Here is a 25465-nt window from a genome sequence, read left to right as displayed (position 1 = left end):
GAAGTAAGCATTCTTTCTGCCCAGAAGCCATTTCCAACAAATCATTTCTATAGTCTAATTTTTTTAGGATGGTAGTCTCAGTTTCATAAGGGGTTTTTTTTTTTTGGCCCCAAAAGCTGCTACATAGTTTGGATAGCACCCTTAAACATATTAGCAGGAAGACTATAGACAAGGAGGGAAGAAACTACTCTTTTCGTCTCCTTGCATGTTGTAGTGGGAAGATATTGGATTTGGAGTTGGGGATCTGGGCTCTAAACCCAACTCTATTAGTTACCTGTTTGACCATGAGCAAAATACTTGACCTCTCTGTAATTCAGTTTCCTCATCCACAAAGTGAGAGGATTGAATGACCTAATGACCGAATGACTTAAGTCCCTTGTGCCTTTAAATGTCTGATTCCTTTAGGGAGGTTCTCCCCCAAAGGGATGGCAGCTAAATGATAGGAGCCTTGTGGGTTTTTTTTTCAGGCTTGAAGAGAGTGGACACCCAAAGGGACAATTGAAGTGTGCAGAATAGAGTCATGAGAACCTTAGTCTATTGGGGGATGCCCTAATTTTCTTCTAGGGAAGTTTGTCTAAACTTCATTTTGCTCATTTTGAGTGAGGAAATAGGTAAATGGCTGGTACAATACCTAAGCAATTCACACCGGTTCATGTCCCTTTCGTTGTACACAGTCTTCTTCAAGATTCGGCTGAGATGAAGAGGAAACCAGCAAAGAGCAAAAATCACAACCAAACAGAACACTGTTTTTGCCACTTCACGGCGCTAAAGAGGAAAAAAAATATAAAAGAAAGTTATGCTGAGATAGATGAATCATACCACAAAGTGACTATAGCCATGAGAGAAAGACCTGTCCCAGCAAAGGGTCAGATAAATAGTTTTCTGGAAACCTTGTAAAGAATCTAGATATCAGTCAATATTATAGATGAACTCTTTGGTAATTTAAGAAAAAAAAATAATGATTTTTGTTTTTATGTCACAATCATTCCTTCCTTGCCCAGCTAATGGCCAGAATTGCAAACTCCCACCCTTTGCCCTCCTCACCTTGGGACACAGAAAAATAGTTAAGCAGAAATGCCTGAAGCAGATACTTTGTCTGACGATGTATTCAATATTCTGCTTTAGTAGTCCCCTGCCTCTCAGCCAATAGGAAGGACAAGGGTATATATTTCATTATCTGTTCTCTGTAACCATGACTAATTTTGCATTTACTTAGCATTCAGATTCCTTTTAAGGAACTTTTCATTGGTGGTGTTGTAATGTGGGTTTTTTTTAAAAATTTTTGGGGAGGGGGGGCAGTCTCCCAGAAATGAGGCAGAAAAGGACAAGAGGTGAGGAGGGCTTAGGGGAGATAAGGGCAGTAGAATCAAAGTTGTAAAATGTGTAAAACTCTGGCTGAGAGTGTTATGCTGGGCAAAAAGACTGTATTTGATCTGCGGGCAAGAGGCTCTCACTAACCTCAGGTAGCAGCTGTATACGGAGAAATGTTGTTAATCACCCAAACGAGTCATGCACCGGAGGGGAAGAGGTAAAGGTTACCTATTCTTCTGACACTACATTCTGAAAACCGGCAATTAGAGCTCTTTTGATGAAGACCAACTTTAGGTAGCATCATGCAGCAGACAGAATGCTGGGTTTTGAGTCAAGTGGACGTTGGTTTGAATCCTATTCCTGGGAGACCTGAGCCAAGAAAGTCACTTAACTTCATTGGCCCTCAGGTTCCTTGTTTGTAAAATAGAGATTGGGTTAGGTACCTCCCAAGGTCTGTTTTACTTCTAAATCTAGGATCCAATGATTCTTTCTAATCAGAGAAGTGTAGTGGACAGACCATTAGGCTTGGAGTCAGAAAGGACCTGGGTTCACAGATGTGACTGTGGGCAAGAGAATCATCTCTAAAACAGGGATAGTAGTATCTACCTCTCTGGGTTGTTACAGACCTCAAATGCTATAATGGTTGTAAAGTGTCTTGTTGTTAAATGCTTACTATGTGCCAGGCACTGTGCTAAGAGCTGGGGATACAGAAAGAGGCAAAAGACAGTTCCTGCCTTCAAGGAACTTACAATCTAATGTGGGAGACAACGTGCAAACAAATACATACAAAGCAAGTGCTCTCTCTCTCTGTCTCTCTCTCTCACAAACACATACACTCACACACATAAATAGGAAATAAGTAAGAGAGGGAAGGCACTAGAATTAAGAGGAGTTGAGAAAGCCTTCCTGAAGAAGATGGGATTAAAGTTGTGATTTGAAGACAGTCAAAGAAGCCAGGAGGCAGAGATGAGGAAGGAGAGCATTCCAGGCATGGAAGATAGCTACAGAAAATGCCTGGAGCCATGACATGGATAGCCTTTGTTCGTGGAACATCCAGGAGGCCAGTGTCATTGGATAAAAGAATACGTATTGGTGAGTAAGGTGTAAGAAGAGTGGAGAAATGGGTTAGGTTAAGAAAGGCTTTGAATGGCAAATGCCATTTATTTGATTTTTTATTTTTATTTTTTATTTGAATTTGATTCTGGAGGCAATAGGGAACCCCTGGAGCTTATTGAGTAGGGGTTGTGACATAATCAGATCTGCACTTTAGGAAAATCACTTTGGTTGCTGAATGGAGGATGGATTAGAGTGGGGAGAGTCTCGAGGCGGACAGATCCGCCGGCAGGCTACTGCAAACAGTCCAGGTGAGGTGATGAGGGCCCGCACCACAGTGGTGGCAATGTCAGAGGAGAGAAGGGAGTGTGTTTAAGAGCAATTGAAAAGGTGAAATTCACAGGCTTTGGCAACAGGTTGGATATGGGAGGGGTGAGAGAGTGAGGCGTTGAAATTAACTCTTTAGTGAGTCCCAGGTACCGAGAGGATGGTGTTGCCCATTACAATAACAAGGAAGGTAAAAAGTGGGGGGTGGGTTTAAGGGGAAAGATAATGAGTTTAGTTTTGGAAATGTTGAGTGGACATCCAGCTTGAGATGTCTGGAAGGAAGCTGGAGATGCAGGATGACTATAGCCATAACATGTGGGATTCAAGCAATAAGGTGTGGTTGAAAGAATAGTACCATACATACAGGTCTGTGGCTGAAAGGGCCCTGAGACATCATCTACTTTAACAGATCATTTTATGGGTGAAGAAACTGAGGCCCAGAACCAGCAACCATTTGAACTATTAGGTAAAGGGCTGCTTTATGAAGCAGAGGAGCCAGTGTGGATTGGACTGGCTTTGAAGGTCTGGGCACTTCAAAGTCTATACCAGATTAGGAAAATCACAGGTTGTGATTTTTCTTTTGGCCATTAACTGGGACACATTGTGTTTATTTTCTAAGAGTGTGTACATTTAGAAACTGAGCTAGCCATGTAAAATACAGTCTGTCTGCAACTGGGATTAGCCAACATTAAGAGAAAACTGATTGAAATGGGGATGGGAGGCATAACACTGCCTTGCCCCTAACCACCTAGTATTAGGTGTGTGAAGCCTATAATAAGCCCACATGACTAGTACAACCACACAAAAGGTTTTCAGGAGAGTCAGTAAAGACAGGGTTGCGCCCCTCTACCCAATGAGTGTTTATTTGATTTTCTGGAATTGCCAGTTAAGCTGAAATATGGAGAAACAGTAGTCTCAGGGAGAACATAATAGAATAGAGGTATCTCTTGCAGAAAGAAGATCCTACGTGTGGCCTATTTGTTCTTATTGGTATTGCTTTTTAAAATGACCTAAGGGTGCCTAAGGGTGGGCAGAGTGGTATAACAGAGTATTTGCTAGGTATCAGAAGAAATTAAGAGTTGGGTTCTAGAATTAGAATGCAATAGATCATTTACCAGCTATGTGATCAAGTCACTCAATTCAATTCAGTTCAATTCAATTCAATTCAATAGATTATTTATAGAGTAGCTACAGTGTGGGAGGCATTATTCACCGAACTTCTCCGGACATCAGTTTTCTTATTTGCAAAATGGGGTTATTTTCCCAGCTCTACAAATAACTTGCTGTGTGACATTAACTTCTTCAAGTCTCAGTTTTCTCATCTGTAAAATACTGTTCAGTTAGTATACTGTTTGGGGTTTTCTTGGCAAAGAGATTGGAGTGGTTTACTATTTCTTTCTCCAGCTCATTTTACAAGAGGAAAGCGAGACAAACAGGGTTAAATAACTTGTCGAGAGTCACACGCTACGTGTCTGAGGCTAGATTTGAACTCAGGAAGATGTGTCTTGCTGACTTCAGGCAGGGCACTCTATCCACTAAGCCACCCAGCTAATGGAGAATGAGTTAAATGGATATGTCTTAATAAAGATTTGTTTCTCTCTCTCTCTCTTTTTATTTTTTTTAGTGAGGCAATTGGAGTTAAGTGACTTGCCCAGAGTCGCACAGCTAGGAAGTATTATGTGTCTGAGGCCGGATTTGAACTCAGGTCCACCTGAATCCAGGGCCAGTGCTCTATCCATTGCGCCACCTAGCTGCCCCAAGATTTGTCTCTCTTCCATCTCCTTCCTCCCCACTGGGAGAGAAAAATAAAATGTGTGTTAATTGGAAAAAGAAAAGCTATCATGCTGCATTGTTTTCCATACAGTGGCAAGAAGATAATCACATTTATAAGCTTTCAGATGTGGGATGCATACTGACTGTATGACTCATGTCAATTCACTTAATCTCTTAAACTGAGGTCTCTCAGGCAACTCTCTAAGTCCCTGAGATGCAAAAGAGTTGCCAAACAATATAGGTACAGGGAATTTCTTTACTGGGAGTTGGAGTTTCAATCAAGAGCAAAAAATAAATAAAAAACATAGTGCCTTAAGGGTTTACAAAACACTTTCTTCATAGCAACCTGTGAGGGAGGTGGGGAGGGTAAATATTATGATTTTCATTTTGTAATGAAAGTTCTCAGAGATTTAAATGATTTTTAATTGAGGATCAGGAATTTAGAGCTAGTCAGTCAGTAAACGTTTATTAAGTGCCTACTATGTGCCAGGCACAGTGCTAAGCATTGGAGATACAAAGAAAGGCAGAAGACAGTCCCCTGCCCTTAAGCAGCTCACAATCTAATTGAGGAGACAATAAGAAAACAAATGTGTACAAAGAAGCTATATATGGATAAATAGGAAATAACTAATAGAGGGAAGATGCTAGAATTTTTTTTAAAAAAGGGGGATTGGGAAAGGCTTCCTGTAGAAGATGGGATTTTAGCTGGGACTTGAAGGAAGGCAGGGGAGTCAGGATGTGATGAGGAGGCACATTTCATACTTAGGGATAGCCAGTGAAAATGCCCAGAGTTGGGAAATGAAGTGTCTTGTTGATGAGACAGCTAAGAGGAGAGTGTCACTGAATATTTTATAGATGAGGGAAATGAGTTCCACCAAAGAGGTTAAGTAGCCTGACCGAATTCTAATGAGTAGCAAGTAGCAGATCCTAGCCGTAAACCCCTGTTCTGGGACTCAGAATCCAGTGTTGTTATTATGATGCTTCTCTCTTTGCTTCGGGGTCACAGGAGATGATGGAACTGGGATCCTGATCCAGGAGTTTCCTAACCCCAAGTCCAGTGCTAATGATATACCATGTGTGAAAATGCTTTTAAAACAGCAAAGCACTGTGCAAGAACCTGCTACCATATCCTTCCATGATTTGGATCCATCCAATATGGCGGGAAGCTCTCTAGCAGCTTCCTCACATTGCTAGATACCAATGTGGGCTGTCCATTGGTTATCTCTCTCTCTTGCTATATGAGTAAGTCATCTTTTCCTTAGATCATACTGTATTATGTGACATTCTACATTTGTAAAAATGGTACTAAACTATCTTGTGGTTTGGCTTTTGAGGTCATAGGGATACCTGCTTACTACATCCACAACTTTATTTGGACCATGAAGTATTTCAAAGCATCCTGCTCAAGAAGGAACTCTACTGCCAGCTTTTGGTTCTCTTTTCTGTTTACCTCAAATGGGATGACATTTGTACTGTACTGTACCGTATAAATGCAAATCATTACCATGATTATTACCTGCTTAAGGTGCTCGCTGAGTGCAATTCTCAAACTGCCATTTCTTCTGTTGAGCATCTCACAAGTCATTAGGGTATAAAAGATGGCAGTACATGCTAACGGTACACAGAAATAGAAACCGAAGAGCCACCAGTCTTTTGCATCTCGGTAAAACTGTAAATAGAAGAGGGGGAAAAAAAGAGAAGAATAATCATGCAAATTAAGTGCAAAGTATCCCTGAAATATGCTAATGGCAAGGCTGCAGCAGCAAGATCCTTATAAATAGAGAAAAGTTTGTACCTCTGCTCTGGTTGTGATAATTCGGTGATGACAAGGGAGCAGAAAGTCAATTCTTAAGTCGAAAACTCAGAAAATTATCTTATTCTTTTACTAGCACATAAAAAATGTAGAATTTTAAACTTATCATATGCTAATGTTCCATCATGCTGTAGAGGTGACCCTGGATTCTTGAAGGCTCTCTCAATGGAATGCAAACTTTGGCAGGTGCTCCCAAGTTGGAAGGGCTTCAAGTCCTGGTCCTAGTGATAGAAAATGTGGGAATTGTCCAAGGACCAGCCTTGCCAAGCACACAGAAACTCAGCCCTGGAAGATTAGCCTCCAAGTGATCAAATTTTCTTTTAGCCACAGCAATTCAGGAAATGTAAAGGGACTGTAATTTACACCAATTGTGGTAGTACCTCATGGATGAAATAATGAATTTAAGAAAATACTTTTAATTAAAAAAAAAAGTAGGTTTCAATTGAATACCTTTGGATAAAGACCTCTCTTGGGTAAAAAAAAAAAATTAATCTGTATTTTGAAACATGTAGTCATAGCTGTGTTATGTAGCATATGGCAAGTGCTTAAAGTGTTCTCTAAATACCAGCTATTACGATAAGAGGCAGTATGGCGTAGTAGATAAAGCCAAACTTGCAGTCAGAAAGACCTAGGTTCACATCCTAAGTCTGGCTGTTATTAACTAGGTGACTATCAGCAAATCATTTGACTTCTCTAAGCTTCAGTTTTCTTATCTCTAAAATGGGGATAGTTACTTGACAAGGTTATTGTGAGGCTCAGATGGTATGATGTAGGTAAAGTGTTTTACAAACTTTAAAGCATTAAATAAATGAGAATGATTATTTCTTTACTCATTCACAATTACAGTAGAGCACAAACTCTTTGAGGTCATGCACCGTTTTGTTTGGGTCTTTGTATTTGCAGGTCCTAGCAAGTGCCCAGCATGTGCTAGGCACTTAATAAATTCCTAGTAAATTTTATTGATGCTGGTTTGCTTTTGTCCCCTGAGTGAATGGACTATATGAAGCTGATGAATGGTTGATGTGACTACTTTGGCTTCATAGGCAGTTAACCCCTTGTTTGGTATGTATGCTATGTGACCTCGCTGCTGGAAAATTAGAGCCATCAATAACTTTTTTCCACGGTTTTTTAAAATGCTTACCACCTGGAAGTCATTTGAAGAGAATACCATCTCTAAAGGAGAACTAAGCTTAACTTTCCTACTGGGTTAGGTAATTGGTCATACTAGCTAACTCAAGGATTGTTCTATTTCCTTTCAAAAATGGAAACTTTGATTTTCAATGAAGATGGAGATTGAAACACTATACTTAGAGACTTCCTGCCTCCAAATGATTAATCTGAGAAGGAAAGAAACCCCGTCTTTCCCATCATTTCCTTCCAGATTGTTTATTTAGCAAGAACATACCCCACACTGTCACATCAGTTCCCACAATAAAAAATGATGGGACTAGTCTATGAAGATTTAGGTAATTTCTGATTATAATACAAACAATGAGAGGCCCACTGGGCAGTATTTACAGTATTTCTATTAATGACTTCTGAGTAATAAAAATGTTATGCAAAATTATGAAGAAATTAACTTATTTAGAGCTGTTTATATAAATGTTTCCTTGGAAGTATTTCATTCTACATCAGTTCAACAATGTGATACAGTGGAGAGAGTGAGAGGACCAGGGTTCTTATCCTTTCTCTACCAGTTGGTTCCTGGGCGATCTCAAGCAGGTCACTTCAACCTCTCATTTCATTCATCTGTAAAATGAGATTGGACTTGATGGCTTTTAAGTTTCATTCTAACTTTGTGATCCTATGGTTCCACAAGCAAAGAACTGACTGAGTGCCTTCTATGAGTAGGACACTGAGCTAAGCCAATGACGTCCATTCAAAATCATTCTATTCTCTTAAGCAATAAGCAAGTAAAGAGATGAGTAAATCTAAGATCATTTGCCGAAGGAGCGAATGCTAGGGTATTGTGTTCTCTATCACAATGGTAAAGACTGGTGGAGAAAAGGAATGCCAAAGTGGCATATTTAGGCCACAAAGGATCTCTGCTAAGTTTAAGCTATGTCTTCCAGAACATAAATTACAGAAAGGGTCTTCTTTTCTTTGGACTCCAGTGAATCTAGGATCTCAGTGATGTTAGTATTCTTCCCAATTTCGTAGCTCATAAGCCATCCATGCCTACCCAATATATGCCGCTCTAGTCTACATCCTCTGTAAATGCACTAGAGGAAATCTGCCCAATGTGCTGAGGGCACTCCTTTTGTTCTCTCAACAGCATAAGGATACCAGAGGAGTGAGTGACCAATCGATGGAACTATCAGCTGTGCCTCAAGCTTGTCATGTGACTAGCCCACCTTTTTCATTCATGGATTTCTTTGATGATATCTTTTATTTTTCTTTTCACACAACCTTTTACCTTTGTAATGGTAAAAAAAATCCACATCAGAGAGAGATCTTCTTATTTTATTATCTGTCCTCCCAGAAATGTGAGGGCTATGTATATGGTATTTTTCCCAGTGCCCCCTGTCCTGTTGTCAAATGTAGAAAGCTGGATGTTGACCGCGTGATTTTTAGAGAGTAGGCTTACTAGCTCTAGGATGGGAAAGGCTACATCATGTCTCCAGAACAAGGGTCAGAAACTTTGTCTTATGGGACTACTGCCAGCATAATTAAAATGAATGGAATGTGGGGAGTTGGGTGAGGGTAGAGAACGGCAGGCCTAACTTGTTGGTAGGGAAGAAGGTAAAAAGAGAGTATAAGAAAGAGATGAGAAAAAAGATTAGGAGAGAGGAATCACGGAATCTCAGAGACCAGTTAGTCTAACCCATAACTAAACAAGAATCTCCATTAAAACAGACTCAAGTGGTCATCCAGACTTTTCAATCACTAAACATTTATCAAGCACCTACAATATGCCAGGCACTGTGTTAAATACAGTAGATACAAAAATGGGCCAAAGACAGTCTCTGCCCTCAAGGAGCTTATAATCTAATCTATTGATTGATGGAATTTGAGCTCCTTGAATACAAGGATCATGCTTTTTGCCTTTCTTTTTGTCCCCAAGATTTAGCACAGTTCTTGGAACACAGTGGTTGATTAATAAATGCTTGTGGACCAAATGACATAGTTGGTGTGTCAATTGGTTTTATTGAACTGTTTTTCTTAAAAGGGCTGGGCAAAGTGGGGAGGGAACAGGAAGGGGAGTATTATCCAGAAATGACTATGATGTAAAAACAAAAAAACATCAATGAAACCTTATTTAAAAATTTTTTGAATACTTCTAAGAGAATGGCAACCTACTGTCTGCTGAGGAATCCTATCGAGTGGTAGGGACAGCTCTAAGGGAGATTTCCCTCATATCAAACCTAAATTTTCCTCCTAGCAACTTCCATCACTTTTGCCCACTGGAACCAAACAGAAAAAGTCTGCTTACTCTTCAATATACTCTTCAACAATCTTTAACTTTTTGAAAACAGCTAAGATGCTCTTCATTGGTCTTCTGAAGGCTAAAAATCCCCTGTTCCTTCAACTGATGCTCATATGGCATGATCTCACCATAATGGTTACAGTTCTCAGATCACATTCCAACTTACTATTCATGTCCTTCCTAAAATATGGCACCCAGAACTGAACACATAACACCAGATAAAGTCTAAGGGAGGAGAACTAAGAGAAAGAAGACGGGGAAAAAAAGAGAATAAAAAAAAAGAGATGTATGTGTGGTAGGGCATTGTAATCTGACCCTCATAACTGTTTAGGATAACCTCATCATTCTGCAAGATTTCATCAGCCTTGAGACTTCATTTGATTGTGGTAAGGACACAGGTTGATGGCCATTCCTTGGAGAGTAATTTCTGCTACTGGGTTACAGACTTGCTTTCTCATTTCCATAGCATCTTGGATCTTGGTATTTGAACACTAGATTGTAACAGCTGGAGATGGTATACTCATAATCATGTTACTTTTATGCTTCAAAATCTTTAGTAGTTTCCTATCATACCCTCTCGAATAAATTTCAAACTCCTAGGTCACCCTACTTTTGAGTCATTTATTACCCACCATGACCCATTCCATGCTCCAGCTAAACTGGACTCCATTCCACCACACTGAAGATACATTGCATCATCCTGTTGCTGTCCCCTTACTCACACTGCTCCCTACGCCTAGAATGCCTTCCCTTCTCCTCTCTATATACTGATGGTTGATTTCCATTCACTTAGAAATCTTAAAAAAATTAAAAATGAAGTTTCATTGGTGCCTTTTGTTTTTACATCACAGTCATTTCTGGATATCCTTTAAGCCTACTTAAATGTGACTCTTTGATGACACTTTTCCTTCCCTCTGAGTAAAGTAGGACTTTATCCCTGAGAATTTATAGTTTTATACTTTCTAAGGTACTTATTATGTAAATTAAAATGTATGCTGCAAATTATAGTTATCTCAATTCAATCAATAAGCATTTATTAAGCACCTACTATGTGCCAGGTACTATGATAAGCCTTGGGGATACAAATATGTAAAAAGAAAGACATTCCCTGCCCTCAAGGAGCTTATATTCTAATGGGTGAAGTCAGCACAAAAAGAAGCTGAAAAGTGGGGGTAGGTACCCCACAGGGGAGCATGATGGAGAAATCAGGGAAGTTTCAAAGTAGTACAACTAGGTGAGAAATGAGATGTCTGAGCTGAGCTGTCTAAGTACGTGGAAGTTATGAGTTCATGGCCCCATCCTCTAATCAGAAAGGCAAAGGGTAGTATAGAGTTGGGCTATCAAGGTGGGAACAGTGGATTGAGTGCCTGGCCTCGAATCAGAAAGACTCATTTTTGAGTGTTGGAATCTGACTTTAGACACTTACTAGCTGTGAGATCTTGGGCAAGTCATTTAACTCTGTTTGCCTTGGTTTTCTCATTTGCATAATGGGCTGGAGAAGGAAATGACAAACTGCTTCCAGTATCTTTGCCAAGAAAACTCTAGATGAAGTCATGAAGAGTCAGATATGACTAAACAACAACCACGGAAACTTCAAGGCTGATAATATCTTGCAGGATGATGAAGTTATCCCCAAAATGAGTTTTCTGGGGCAGGGTGGAGAAGTCAATCAGAGAAGTCCCAAAGTGGTACAGCCAGTTATTTGTGCTGGTATCTTTTCTTTTTACTAATCTATAAGTTCCATGAGGGAAATGACCTTGTCCTTTTCTAAACTTTGTGATGATGGTAGCCAAGAGGACTAATGCCAACTTTGGTGGCATTAAGAGATTCATAGACTTTAGAAACTTTAGTCTTGCTACATTTGACTCTTGTCACACCACATGTAGATTAAAGCATTCAGTTCTGGGCAATGCATTTTAGGAAGACCATTGATAAGTTGGAGGGTGCTCAGAGGAGGGAAATCACGATGGTGAACTGTTTCAAGTTCATGACACATGAGAATCAGGTGAAGGAAATGGGGATGTTTAGCCTGCATAAGTCAAGAGCTAGTTGTCTTTGGGGCAGCTAGGTGGTGAAGTGGATAGAGCTCTGGCCTTGGAGTCAGGAGTATCTGAGTTCAAATGTGACCTCAGACACTTGACACTTACTAGCTGTGTGACTCTGGGCAAGTCACTTAAACCTGATTGCCTCACCAAAAAGCAAAAACAAAAGAAAACAACAACAACAACAACAACAAAAACTTAGTTGTCTTCCAATACTGAAGGGCTGCCATATGGAAGAGAGATTCAACTTGCTTTGTTTAGTCCTAGGGGACAGAACTAGAAACAACTGGTGGAAACTGTGGAAGCAAATTTAAGTTTGATATAAGGAAAAAACCATGAACAATTAGAACTATTAAGAAATGAGATGGACTGCCTCAGGAAGGAGAAGATTTCCTTGAGGCCCCCAAGCAAAGATTGGATGACCAACTGTGGGATATATTATAGAGAGGATCCTTATTCAGGTGTGGGGTAGACAGGATGGCCTCTTGGTCCTTCCCAACTGACATTCTATGATTCAGCACATATTAGATAACTAATATATGTTGATCTCTTATCACCATGACAACCCTAAGGACCAATTCCAGTTTAAGAATTTTTTGGCCGGATGAAAAAGTGAAAAGAGACCATTAGTACTAATTCTTTTATTTTTCTTCAAAAGAAAGCATTTTTTGGAGAAGAATTCAGTTCTCTGAGAGAGCTCTGACATGCTATTTTGGAACTTAAACTGACACATTGGCATTATGCAAAACAAAGGCCGAGTATCTCTCAAGTACAAATTCAGGCTGAAAATACTGCTCATGAGTTGAATCTGTTTTCCTCCACTGGCTGCAGGATTTCCTCTTCTTTGTTTCCATGAAGGATAGATAGAAGGAGACAATTTTTTTTTTCCTTTAAGCACAAGTTTCTTGGAGAATAGTCCTTCTGAGCAGCTCTGGAATTGCTATATAGAAGCCTCTAGGGTACAGTTGTTAAAGTTGAGTTTGCCTTTAAGTTTTCTTCCAAGTGCAAGAGAAAAAAAACATTGAGCATGGTAAAAGATGCCTTGTTTTTTAGAAGAGATTAATTCTGAGAAGTATTTGCAGATTTTAATTCCTTAAACTCAGCAATGATACTTATTGAACATCATTTAATAAGTATTTTTATGAGGTCAATTTTATGATATCATCTATGAATCTTTTCTTTCTCGATTTGGAATTGGGGAACCTGGGTGGGACTAGAGTCTTGGGTTCAAAAGAGTCCTCTCTCTAGCTTTGTGATTCTGGTCAATTCACTTAACTTCTTTGGGTCTCAATTACTTATTAAAAAAAAGGGTCAGATTAGATATTCTTAAATTTTCTATGAACTCTAATATTCTATGAAGATCATTTTTATGAATACTATGTATAAGGGATTTATTATGTTCTGGTCTAATTATTTATGTGGGCACAAAGAGGTCTTAGGTTAAGTAACTTGGTCAAAAAATTGGATGGACTTTATAATTACCCAAATAGAAAGTGGCCCAAGAGTACTAAATCAAGAATACAAATTTCCCTTCCTAATAATCTATAAACAGATAATTCATTAGACACAAAGTCATACTCAACTTTCCCTTGTTAGTTCTTAAGGCTATAATCCCCAAAATCAATTGTTAAATTAATCAGTTAATCCTTGAGCTCTTGGAATATGAACATGTGGGATCCAAGCTCAGCAAGGTGAATGTTTCTTTCTGCTCGTTCTCCAAAATAAAGACACATACTGTCACATTTTTCCTCTTTTCTCTCTTTCATATCTTTCCAGCTGACCTACTGTAGTCATACCAATGGTATTTCTGACCTCAAATGACATCATTTTCCCTTCTCTGTGGGCTCACATGATTCCTTTTAGGAACACCATTCTTAATGCAATACTGTAGTAACATTGAGGAGGTAAATGCCAATTTCAACTGGGACATCAACCCAATAGAGGCTTCTCCAATTTCTGAATTATATCCAACTTCTTAGGCTTACCAACTTCAGAGCAGATGATTCTTTGCTTTTTGCTTCTGTTTTCACCTTATTTCCTGAGCAACTTGGACTCCTTTACTTTCAGCACTACTGTATTAACCAATTACACTGTACTAAATTTTATTCATTTGTAATCTGAGTGCTCTGTTTCCATCCATTTCTGCAGGGAATTAAGAGAAAGTCTGCATTACCATGGCCACACTTTTAAGGTCAACTTTACATTATTGATTGATTGATTATACAGATAATTATTTAACTATAAAGATCGTTTATATAGATAATTGAGTTGAAAGTGTAGAATTTTTTAAGTAAAATTTTCAGGTTATTTGCTCACGTTGACCAGACATAACTGCCAACTTTTTTTACCTTTTGTGGGCCATGTTCACTTCATTTATCTATCACCAGAAGGTTGGCTGATGATGATGAATTTTTTTTGATCATAGGACCCTTGAGGACTATCTACCTGAGGCATATAGGTAGAAGTATTCTTGAGCCAGCTTTTAATGGCTCAAGAAAGTGTTAAATTTCAGCGTGAACATGTACACCTTGGAAATCAGCATGTGCCACAAATCAGGGCTTGCTTTTATTGATCATCTTGACTTTAAAAAGTGGTGGAGAAAATGTTAGTAATGCAGATTAAACCTAAAAGCATGTTATGATACATTTTCCCCCCAGAGAGCTGATTGTTAAACCCCCGTGTGGAGGGGATATAATCTCTAATGGTGAAAAGAGCCCCCACATTAATGAAATCATAGGTCCTTTGAAGTTGAAAGAATATTTGACATGAAAATTAGTTGAGAAACAGAAGATTTTAGTTTTCAGGAAAGCTACTTTGGCAACTCCTGTGAACTTAAAAAAAAATGTTTTACAAACTGGATAACCTGTAAAACCACTAAGTTTGAGAACTTTCTAAGGTATGAAAACATACCTTGACCTGTCTGTGAATGACAGTTTTGGAATTTTTGTAGCAGGAAGCTTACATTGAAGCAGTAAATAATAATTATTTAAAAAAATAGTTATCCCTTTGGTTTCCCTTCTTAGTTCCATATGGAACTTGTTCTCATAGAGAATGTGTATTTTAAAAGAATTTTCCAGTGCACTTGAACTCCTTGGTTGAATGAGGTCGAGTTTCTGTGGTCAGGTATGTTTAAAAATTTGGAATTAAAAAAAATCTAAAATGTTTTCATTTAGTTATGTTGTTATGATGTACATGTGACCATAACAGGAGGATAGATTCTTTTACATACAAACCTTGTAGACTTTGCTGACTTAGTAAGAAAGAATGTGATGGAAGAATGTGGATTTTCCCAGGACATGTGAAATTTGTAACCTTATTTGTGGGACTGACAGATTATTGGTTCATAGGTTTAGAACTGAAAGGTATCTGAAAGATCATCTAGAAACTCCTCCTCCCCTTCCCTCCCCCTCATTTTACAGACGTTGAAGCCCAGGAAAGTTAAAAAGCTTTTCCAAGGCCATATTATGGCAAATAAATAGTAGAGTTGAGATTTGAACCCAGATTCTCTAACTCCAAACCTAGTATTCTTTCCACTGTACCATGTAAACTGCCATACTATGTGTTATAACAACATAAAATATTTTTATAGATATAGCTATAATTTTTTTTGAGGGGGGAAGGAAGGAAGCAAACATTTATTAAGTGCCTACTATATTCCAGACACTGTGCCAAGCACTTTATAAATATTATTTCATTTTATCCTCACAACAACCCTGGGAGATAAATGCTATTATTATTGTCATTTTACAATAGAGAAAACTGAGGCAAACAGAGATTAAATGACCTACCCAAGGTCACACACCAAGGAAGTGTCTCAGGTGAGACTTGAACTCAGGTCTTCCTGACTTAAGGCTCAGTGCTCTATTCCACTGTATCACCTACCTGGCAGTGGGAACGGGTTCTAGACTTGTGATTTTATTGGTAGAGAGGATCCCTGATGAGGAAACTCTTTCTTACCAGTAAATACCAACAGCTGTTTTGCAATTTACAGTTTTATAGAGCTGCCTGAGACGTTGAGGGTTAAATGACTTGGCTGGAGTCACACAGCTGGTATATTTCAGAAGTTAGATTTGAACCCAAGTTTTTCTGCTCTCTAGCCACTAGTCTAGGCTCCCTCTCACATAATAGTGAGCAGTAAATCTTTTCATCTAGTAGATTTACCTGGAGGTCCTCAATACAATGCAAAATTACTTGGTATTACTATAACTGAGTGAAAAAAGTTAATAAATTTCATTTTGTTTACAAAGGTGGTAAGTATTAGACGTATGATTTCATTGATAGAGAGAACTCCCAGGTGAGAAAACTTCCCTTTAGCAATGCAGGTGTGGAGCTTCCCAACAGCTTACTGTCTCCGAGAGTTGCCCTGAGCAAGAGGTTAAATAACTTGTCTAGGGTCACACAGACAGTATGGGTCAGAGGAGAGATTTGAACCCAAGACTTCTCTGCTCTTTATCCACTGACATAAAATAAATCTGATTATTTACAAAAACGCCAAAAGATCCATTTCACTCATTTTTTCACAAGTTGACAGTTTCTGATTTGCACTAGCTGAATTACCCACAGATCCTGGAATCACACAAGCATTCCAGAATAATAGAATTTTATGGTTCTAGGGGCCTCACTGGCCATCTAGTCCTACTCCTACCTACCAAGAATCCTCTATTCAACACACTCAACAGGTAGCCATCCAGCCTTTTCTTGAAGACTTCCAAGCAAGAGAAACTGACTCACCTCCCAACATAGCCCATTCAACTTGGTGTAGCCCTAATTGGAAGTTTCATCTTACATCATTTTTTAGTTTACCCTTCTGCAACTTGAACTCATTGCTCATAGCTTTGCCTTCTGGGGCCAAGCAGAACAAACCTAATCTGTCTTCCATGTGACAGCCTTCTGAAGATAGCTATCACATCCCTTGTAAGATTTCTCTGCTCTTCTCTGGTCCCACCCCCATCATTATGTTCTTAACTTCAAGATCTTACACCATTTTGGTTGTCCCCCTCTACACATTTTTCAGCCATCACTACAGCCCAAGTGCCTACATTGTCAATGCTTAATTAGAAAAGAACAGTTTTCCATTAGATTATGTAAAGTTAAGTTATTAAGTACCTCTTCAAGGTCTTTCACCATTTTGGTTGTCCCCCTCTAGACAATTTTCAACCTCACTACAGCCCAAGTATATACGATTAATGCTTAATTAGAAAAGATCATTTCCCAATTAGACAATGCAAAGTTATTAAGTACCTCCATGAACTTGTTTGTGGGGTTGAGCATGCAGGTTTTGTGTTCTTTGCCCCTATACTCAAAGGGCACCATGACGAAACCAATGGCTTCAGGAATAGCCAAGACAAACGACAGAATCCAAATGGACACAATTTCAATTGCAGTGATCAAGGGAATCCCAATTCCCTGAACTCTACTCCAGGAGGCAACTGCTCTGTACCTGAAATAAATAGGTGAAAGAACAACTATTAGATCATTGGGGGTTAGGTAAAATAATGTAACCCTTAAAATGGAAATATATATGAAATCAGCCTAAAATTATTAATAAGAATGTATTGCCTATTGTGTGTCCTTACATGTCCTACTATGTGATAGGTATTAGGGTTACAAAAACAAAAACAAAAAATAGCTTTTGCCTTCATGGAGGTTGCATTCTTAGGGAGAGGATTCAATATGTACACAGATAAATAAAACATAAAGTAATTTGGTGGGGTGTTAACCACTGGGCAATCAGGAAAGGCATCCTGTAGGAGATGACACTTCAGCATTGAGTGGAGGTAGGAAAACATTTCAGATAGAGGGGACAATCTGTACAGGGAGAATGGAGATGGAATATTACATACAGGGAACAGCAAGTAGTCCAGTTTGGCTGGGGCAGAGTGCATGATGGGGAATAATGTAGAAAAAAAAGTCTGGAAGGATAAAGATGAATTTCAACAAGGGGCTAAAAGTGCCATCCCATTGGAAGTATCTCTACTCAAAATTGGCATTTTTTTTTCTGTGAAATGAAGGGGTTGGACTAGGTCAGGGCTAGGGAACCTGCCGGTTCCAGTCAAAGGGCCACACTTGAGGACCTAGAGGGCCACATGTGGCCTCAAGGCTGAAGGTTCTCCCCCACTCCCCGGACTAGGTATCTCATGTATCTTTTAGCTGCAAATCTCATGATCTGAAATATAATTAATTTGAAATAAAATGTAATTTTAAAGTGAATAAATGAAAAAAAATTATTAAATGCTTACTATGTGTCAAACACGACATTAAAACCTATGAGTACAAAAAACAAAAGTAAAGAAAAGTAAAGGCATCATGGAGTAAAGAGAGTGGTGGCCAGTGAGGAATGTTTTGGTTTGGAAAGTTACAGTGATGGTGATACTATGCCTTTCATGAGGAAGTAGAGGCAATGACAAGGTTTTAGAGAAAGTATGGTATGATTGAAAAGGTCTGGATCTGGAGTAAGAGAGCTGGGTTCAAATCCTGACTATATTATTGGGGTCTGTGTCCTTGTCTGTTTCTTTGGACTTCAGTTTCGTTACTTGTAAAATGAATAGCTTGAATGAGACAACTTCTCCATTCCTGGCGAAGTAGAAAGAGCTGTTAGGGGACCTGGATAAAAATCTTAACTTTTCTAGTTACTATCTGTGTGAACTTAGATGAATCACTGTCACTCAGGGCTTCAGTTTCCTCATTTGTAAAATGAGGAAGTTGGACTACATGTCCTCTAACTTCCCTTTAAACTCTCAATCCAGGGTGCTTTCTATCCTTGTAAGCCTATGGAAATTGATAAAAAGATAGTTAGATGGGAAGAATTTTTCAGGGTAATTTATTCTATTGATCAGCATTTGTTATAGAGATAACAATATCCCTAACCAGAGGTAAGTATAATAAAAATATCTAAGAATATCTTTAGAGACTTTGGTCCAATTCTTTGCTTATCAAGAAAGCTACAATTTGGTGTTATAACTGGTGGACCTGTCCGACAGGAGGGCGTGACCAATGCAAATAACTGATAGAATACTGGTTATCCAGTCAGCTAGGTCTCCCATTGGAAATGAATAAATTGGCATTCAGATTCACTAATCAGCGTATGAATTGGGTTAGTATGAATTAGTTCTTCAGTGCCTGATCACATCTGGGTGAATTCATTTATTCAATAAACATAATTAAACATTTCTTATGTGCAAACCACCTGCCAGGTGCTGAAGAAGATAAAAAGATAAATAAAGTTTCCCTTCAGCAGCTTACTAACTAGTAGATGAGATAAGACATTTGTACAATAACCTCCAGCTACATACAGTAGAGTTTAAAGGATTTCAAGGAGCTTTATAAACATATTTGTTCCTTCTAATAACTTTGGTATGTACTACAAATATTATTAACACCATTGTATAGAAGAGGAAACGGGCTCAGAGAGAAGCAATTTGTCATTGGTCATAAAATGAGGATATATCAGAGGCAGGATTTAAATCCTGGTCTCTTCTGCCTCCAGGTCCAGTGTTTTCTCCCTCTATCTCCTCTAAATGAGTAACTTAATGCAGAATGAAATAGGATAGCTACCTTGTTTAATATAGACATTTCCTCCTTCCCCCCAAAACAAACTGTAATAGTTCACAATTTCATATGCCACCTTATTTTATATCCTTCTTTGCTTTTCCTGATTCTGTGTGTGACTCCCCCCTATTGTGTATCTTTTTATTTTCCTGTTTATATTGTGTTTGTACATAATTTGTTTGAATGTTGTTTGTTTCCCCCCATTAAGCAGGGTCCGTTTCATGGCATCCCCAGAGGTCAGCACAGTGCTCCTAGTTGGCTCTTAATAAATGCTTGCTGACTGACTGATTCCATTTAATTTAAAATGTCAACGTTTGTGAACGATTGAAGGTCATAATTTAGAAAAATAAAAGAACCCTACAAAATAAAATAAGATAAATGAGTAAGAGAAGCAGAAACCAAGGATCAGGGTTTCCTTAGGTAGTTAATATGCCAGAGTCTCATCTGTCTGAGCAATTCCAACAAATACCTTTTAATCAATCAATCAAAAAGGGTCACACATCATATTAGGACAGATTGACAGAATCAAGTTCCTGGATCTCAAATCCCTAGATCCATCAAGGTATTGCTCCCTTTTCAGGCCAGGCCTAAAAAGTCAATTTACTGACAATTCTTTAAATGCCATCTTTTTTTTTTTTTCTGGTGAGGCAATCAGGGTTAAGTGACTTGCCCAGGGTCACACAGCTAGTAAGTGTCAAGTGTCTGGGGCCAGATTTTGAACTCAGGTCCTTCTGACTCCAAGGTCAGAGCTCTATCCACTATGCCACCTAGCTGCCCCTAAACACCATCTTTTAAATGCAACAAGGATTTCCTTCCTTTAAAAATACTTCTCAATTTTCAAGTCATCTAGTGGGTGAATTTCTTGATCTGGCCAGATTTTGTTGTGCCAAATATTTCCTTAAAGTTACTAGCAGAAGCCTGGAAGAAGCAAGCTAAGGTGTGTCACAGGGCTAATAATAATAATGACAATGATAATAATAATAATAATAGTAACTACTAGCATTTTTATAGTGCTTTAAGGTTTGCAAAATAATCCTTTACATATATTATCTCATTTTATCCTCACAACAACCCTGTGAGGTAAGTGCTATTATTTCCCCATTTTTATAGATGAGGAAACTGAGACAAACAGGTTAATTGACTTGTCCAAAGTCACATAGCCAGTAAGTTATCTGAGGCAGGATGTGAACTCAGTTCTTCTGATCCAGTCCCCATGTGCTATTTCTTAGTCACCTAGCTCCCCTGAGTTAACTGTGCTGGGAGCTGGGGTGGGGGTGGGGTTTATAGAAAGATAGTTGGTTGGGGCAGGACCAGGTAGAATGCATAAATGTGGTATAGGTGTGTAAGGGGGGAAATGAGTAATTAGCTGATAAAAAGGTTGTCTGAGGGCTCTTTCCAGTGAGGTTCTTTGATTTCCTGGCTATTGGTCTTCCCACACTTCACTTAGGTAAGGTTTTTGTGATTAGTCAGAGGAGAGTCAGAATGAATGACAAAAAAAAAAAAAAAATCAGTCTTCCTGTTCTGTTCAAAGGTGCCTGAGACTGTGCAGGTGTTCCCTCCCTTTGGCCAGCAGTCAATTATCTGGCTCTGTTCTTCCATCTAATGAACACCTGGAAATGTGGGCTGGGAGACAAGAACCAGGAGAAGACACCCTGATCATGCTGGCTGTTCTGGCTGTACCACCCCCTGGAATTCCAAACCAGGATGTAGAGATTTCTTAGGACTCTCCTGTTAGAGTGGGCTCTTTCTGTAATTCTGAGAACACTGAAGAGTAACCTAGATAAACACTAAGGGAAGCACTAGGAAGCAGGAGGCAAAGGTTCTGCCTGGAGGCTTTGTCACTGGTTTTCTGCACAAATTTAAGGCAGCTTTCTTAACTACTAAACAAGTTATTCACGGGGCCATAGTTTAAGAGCTGGAAGGGGCCTGATGAGTCATCAAGGCCAGCTCAGTCATTACAGTCTAGGTCACTGCGTTTCCCATCTTCATCCCCCAAATTCCTTTGCCTTACTTATCTGTCTACATGTTCTTCCTTAGGCTAGAAAGGAAGCTCCTTGAGAACAGGAAATGTTTTGTTTCCATCTTTGTATACCCAGCACTCAGCATAGTGTCTGGTACATAGTAGGCACTTGTGATTTGATTACAGAGGAGGAAACTGAGGCCGAGAGGAGTGAAATCACTCGTCCAGGGTCACACAGATTATCAGGACATGGATGTAGGTCTCCTGACTCCAGATCTTCTTTCGTGCATCAAGACTGACTTTTCTTCTCTAGTGGAGTGAGAAGAGAGAACCCTTTGGAAACTGCAGACAGAGCCAAGTCAAAGTTCTTTGCTATTTAGAAAAATCTCAGGGAAATTTAAAGGAGGCATTAATAAATCCATTTGCCTAAATCTTCTAGGCTATAAGCAGACTTGAGCATGTAGCAGTTGCTAGTAGTAGTTCTAGGGACATCTTGCTCCATTTTCTGCTCTGCAAAAAGTAAGATTTGGGGTTTTAGAGTATATGTGGATACCCTTATAATAGTGATGAAAACAATAGCCAACATTTACATGGGCTTTAGGGCTGGCAAAGCACTTTACATACATTATCTTATTTCATCTGCAAAACAACCCTTCGACATAGATGTTATTGTTATCCTCGTTTTACAGATGAGGAAATGAAGGCAGGCAGAAGTTAAGTGACTTGCTCAGGGTCACACAGATAGTGTTTTTGGCAGGATTTGAATCCAGATCTTCCTGGATCAGATGAGATAATGTACTTGCTTTTCTCATTTCTAACTGAATAAAATGCTCATGACTAATTATATACCAGCCTAATTAGCTGTCTGAGAATAAATCAAGTGATTTCCTATCTTTCTTAATAGAGCCCTGTGCTTGGTAAGGGGTTAAAATGATCTGTTCCTTGATTTCTAGGAACTCACAATTCATCAGCTAGGACAGACTTGGACAGACACAAAGTATAATTTGAATATATGTTTTGCAAGATCATAAATTAAGTAACATATATTGGCCTTATGATGCTTGGATTATGTTTTGCTTTAATGTTCTTCCAGTTACAATATTCAGATTTCAAAGTTCAACTCCAAGAATTAAAAAAATAAATTAAAAAAAGCTGATCTCCTGATCTTTGGCATGTCATGTCCTTTGGCCCTGTGTGAAGGTCAAATAAAAACTACTTTTGGACTTACTGTTAGAGAAAGGCTCCATAGAACAGAACATGGAATGCTTGACATGGTATTTTCATGGCTTTATACTTGAAATTTTTATTGCTTTTATAATGGGAAACTCACCCGTCCCCTTCTGTCCTTCCATCCTGTTCTTAAAATAGAATGTGTTTCATAGAGATATTTTGCAAAATAATAAAATGATTTTTTTGTTTAAAACCTGTAATTTTATCCTGTTGCAGAAACTCTCTCTACCAATACAAGATGGACACCTCATCTGCAACTTGCAGTCCTAGACAGGTACATCGGCATTAAAAGGTTAAATGACTTATCCATGATCATAAGTGAGTTTAAGTCAGAGGTGAGACTTGGAACCAAGTTTCCTTGACTTTGTGGCTGGTCCTCTGCCTACCAGCTCCTGCTACCTCTGATATAAAAATAGAGCACATTAGAGTTAATTATTTCTTAAACATGACTGTTTTCTATACTGGATGTATTTTCTCAAAAGTAGATCAAGAACTGTACAGATGAAAAGTATCGGTTCATATAAAGTATTTATTTAATTCAATTTAACAACCATTTATTGAGTGCCTTATATGTGCCAGGCATCAGAGATGAATGAATGAAATTGTTCCTACCTTCCAGGAGCTGGGTTCTCAAGGAGTTTCTGCCACAAAGTAGAGCAGCATTCTCCTGGGGAGGTAGTGGAATAGGGGACACATCCACAGATATGTAAAGTATAAAATATGTACAAAGTCATTTCAATGGGAGAGCATGGACAACTCATGGGATCAGGAAAGTCCTTTTTTAGGACATGATACTTGAGTTGAATCTTTTTTTTTTAACTCCCTTTTTCATTTTATTTTATTTTTTCAATTAACACGCATTTACTTTCTCTCCCTCTTGTCCTTCCAATATAAAAGAAAAGGAAGAGAAAACCATTGTAACAAAGAAAGAGAGCAGAATGTAGAGATCCATATAATAACTGTAAAAATATTTAACTTTGAAAGACTTAATATGTCTGATCAAATCAATAACCAACCAAGATTCCAGTTGAGTTGAATCTTAAAGAAGGCTAAGGATTTTGACAAATAGGGATGAAGAGAGACAACATTCCAGGTACAGGGGACAAGAGGGAGATGGAATGCCAAGTCTGGGGAATAGGAATGGGGTCAGTTGGGCAGGAATGAAGGGGGATAATATGAAGTCTGCCTGCAAATCCCTCAATTAATGAGCATTTGCTAAGCTCATGCTAATGCCAGATACTGTGTGAGGCACTGGTTGGAGCCAGATTGTGAAGGGTTGTAAATGACAAATGGATGAATTTGTATTTTGTGGAGTATTATGTAGAGTGCTGTGTTGGGCACTGAGAAGGGATATAAGCACAGATGAAACACGTTTCCTGGCCTCTCAAAACTTATTATCCATAGGGGATATAAGATTTGCTACACATTAAAACCCACAGTATTACATATTCACTTGTTTGGGTCATATCAAATGGAGTTCTATTGCACCAAGTGAGGCTGCATTTTCTTCACTAGATGTATTTTCTCAGGAAAGCTATGGGACTTCTTGACCCTTGAACGTGCAAGCGCTGGATAAATGTGCTGGCATTATTATTTTAATTGCAGATTAGCACAGATTATCTTGCACGCAGAGCATGTATCATATGCATTCTTCGTAGTTTGTTGAAGAAAGGTTCAGAAACATATGTTTCTAAAAGAAAACAAGATCTCTGTGTGTTGGAATAGGACATTGCTGAAAAAAAATCCAGACTGGGCCATAGGTTAATAATAGCTTGTACTTAGGGCTTTACAAAATACTTTCCTCAGAATAATCCTGGAAGGCGGGAAATGCAAATATGAATGAGCGAATGAAAAAAACATTTATTAAGTCTATACCATGTGCTGGGCACTGTGCTAAGCACTGGGGATAAAAATATAAGCAGGTGAGACAGCCTGTGCCCAGAAGGAGCTTATATTCTAAAGGGGAAAGACAATAATTGCTAGCATTTACCAAAATTGTTTAAGGTTTGCAAAATGGTATCTCCTGTGGTCCTTACAACAACCTTTGAAATAATAATAATACTTTGCTGTCGTTAAGTTGTATCTGACTATTTGTGACCTCATTTGGGGTTTTCTTAGCAGAGATATTGGTGGTTTGCTACTTCCTTCTCCAGCTCAATTTACAGATGAGGAAATAGGCAAACAGGGTTAAGTGACTTGTCACTTAGCTAGTAAGTCACACAGATAGTATCTGAGTTTGGATTTGAACTCAAGTCTTCCTGACTCCAGGCCTGGTGCTCCAGCCACTGTGCTACCTAGTTGCCCAACAATAGCACTTACTAAGTTCCAGGTACCGGGTTAACAGTGTTACAATTATCTCATTTGCTCCTCAAATAACACTGGGAGGTTCGTGCTATTATTATCCCATTTTACAGATGAGAAAACTGAGGTTTAGATAGGTGCTTAGCCCACAGTCACACATTATTAAGTGTCTGAGACAGGGATGTGAATTCAGGTCTTCCTGACTTCAGGTCCAGAACTCTATCCACTGCTCTACCTAGCTACCTCATCAACATATGTAGGGGAAGGGTGTTTTGGACAGCACCCCCATTTTACAAATGAGCACATTCAGGCTGAGAGAAGTGGCCATATATTTTAGAGCTAGCTAAGATGTGAACCTGTCTCCATAGTCCAAGTTGAATATACTTTCAACATTACCATTCTGCTTACAACTTAAATTTACTGCTCAGTTTTAGGACTTAAAATTACTATTTATGACTTAAAATAGTCATATGATTTATGACTTAAACAGCACATCAGGAAAATCTTTAACGTATAAGTCGAATCTCCATTTCCTATTTTCTAGACCATCCCTGGTAGTGAGCACCAGGGCTGCTGTTACTTAGCTTTCTGTTTCTGTTGACTTAACTCTTTTTATGAATTCTGTACTTGTAACTTATAGCTTTGCAAGAAGGGCAAGGCAGAGAGTGGAAGCCTGCATC

The 25465-nt window shown here is 38.8% G+C and overlaps 1 protein-coding gene across 1 annotated transcript in view; it reads right to left on the bottom strand.

Annotated features, from left to right (window-relative positions):
* Positions 1 to 25465, bottom strand: part of EDNRA (endothelin receptor type A) — an 88487-nt gene that overhangs the window by 5420 nt on the left and 57602 nt on the right. The window contains exons 4-6 of the mRNA XM_027866913.1: positions 16988 to 17186; positions 5981 to 6133; positions 632 to 765 (exon numbers count right to left, since the gene is read on the bottom strand). Of these exons, the coding sequence (XP_027722714.1) occupies positions 632 to 765; positions 5981 to 6133; positions 16988 to 17186 (486 nt within the window). The remainder of the gene's footprint in view (positions 1 to 631; positions 766 to 5980; positions 6134 to 16987; positions 17187 to 25465) is intronic.

The sequence above is a fragment of the Vombatus ursinus genome, unplaced genomic scaffold (genome assembly GCF_900497805.2).
Source record: "Vombatus ursinus unplaced genomic scaffold, bare-nosed wombat genome assembly UNPS02014784.1, whole genome shotgun sequence".
NCBI classification, from domain to species: domain Eukaryota; kingdom Metazoa; phylum Chordata; class Mammalia; order Diprotodontia; family Vombatidae; genus Vombatus; species Vombatus ursinus.
This window is presented reverse-complemented; position numbering and strand designations above follow the sequence as displayed.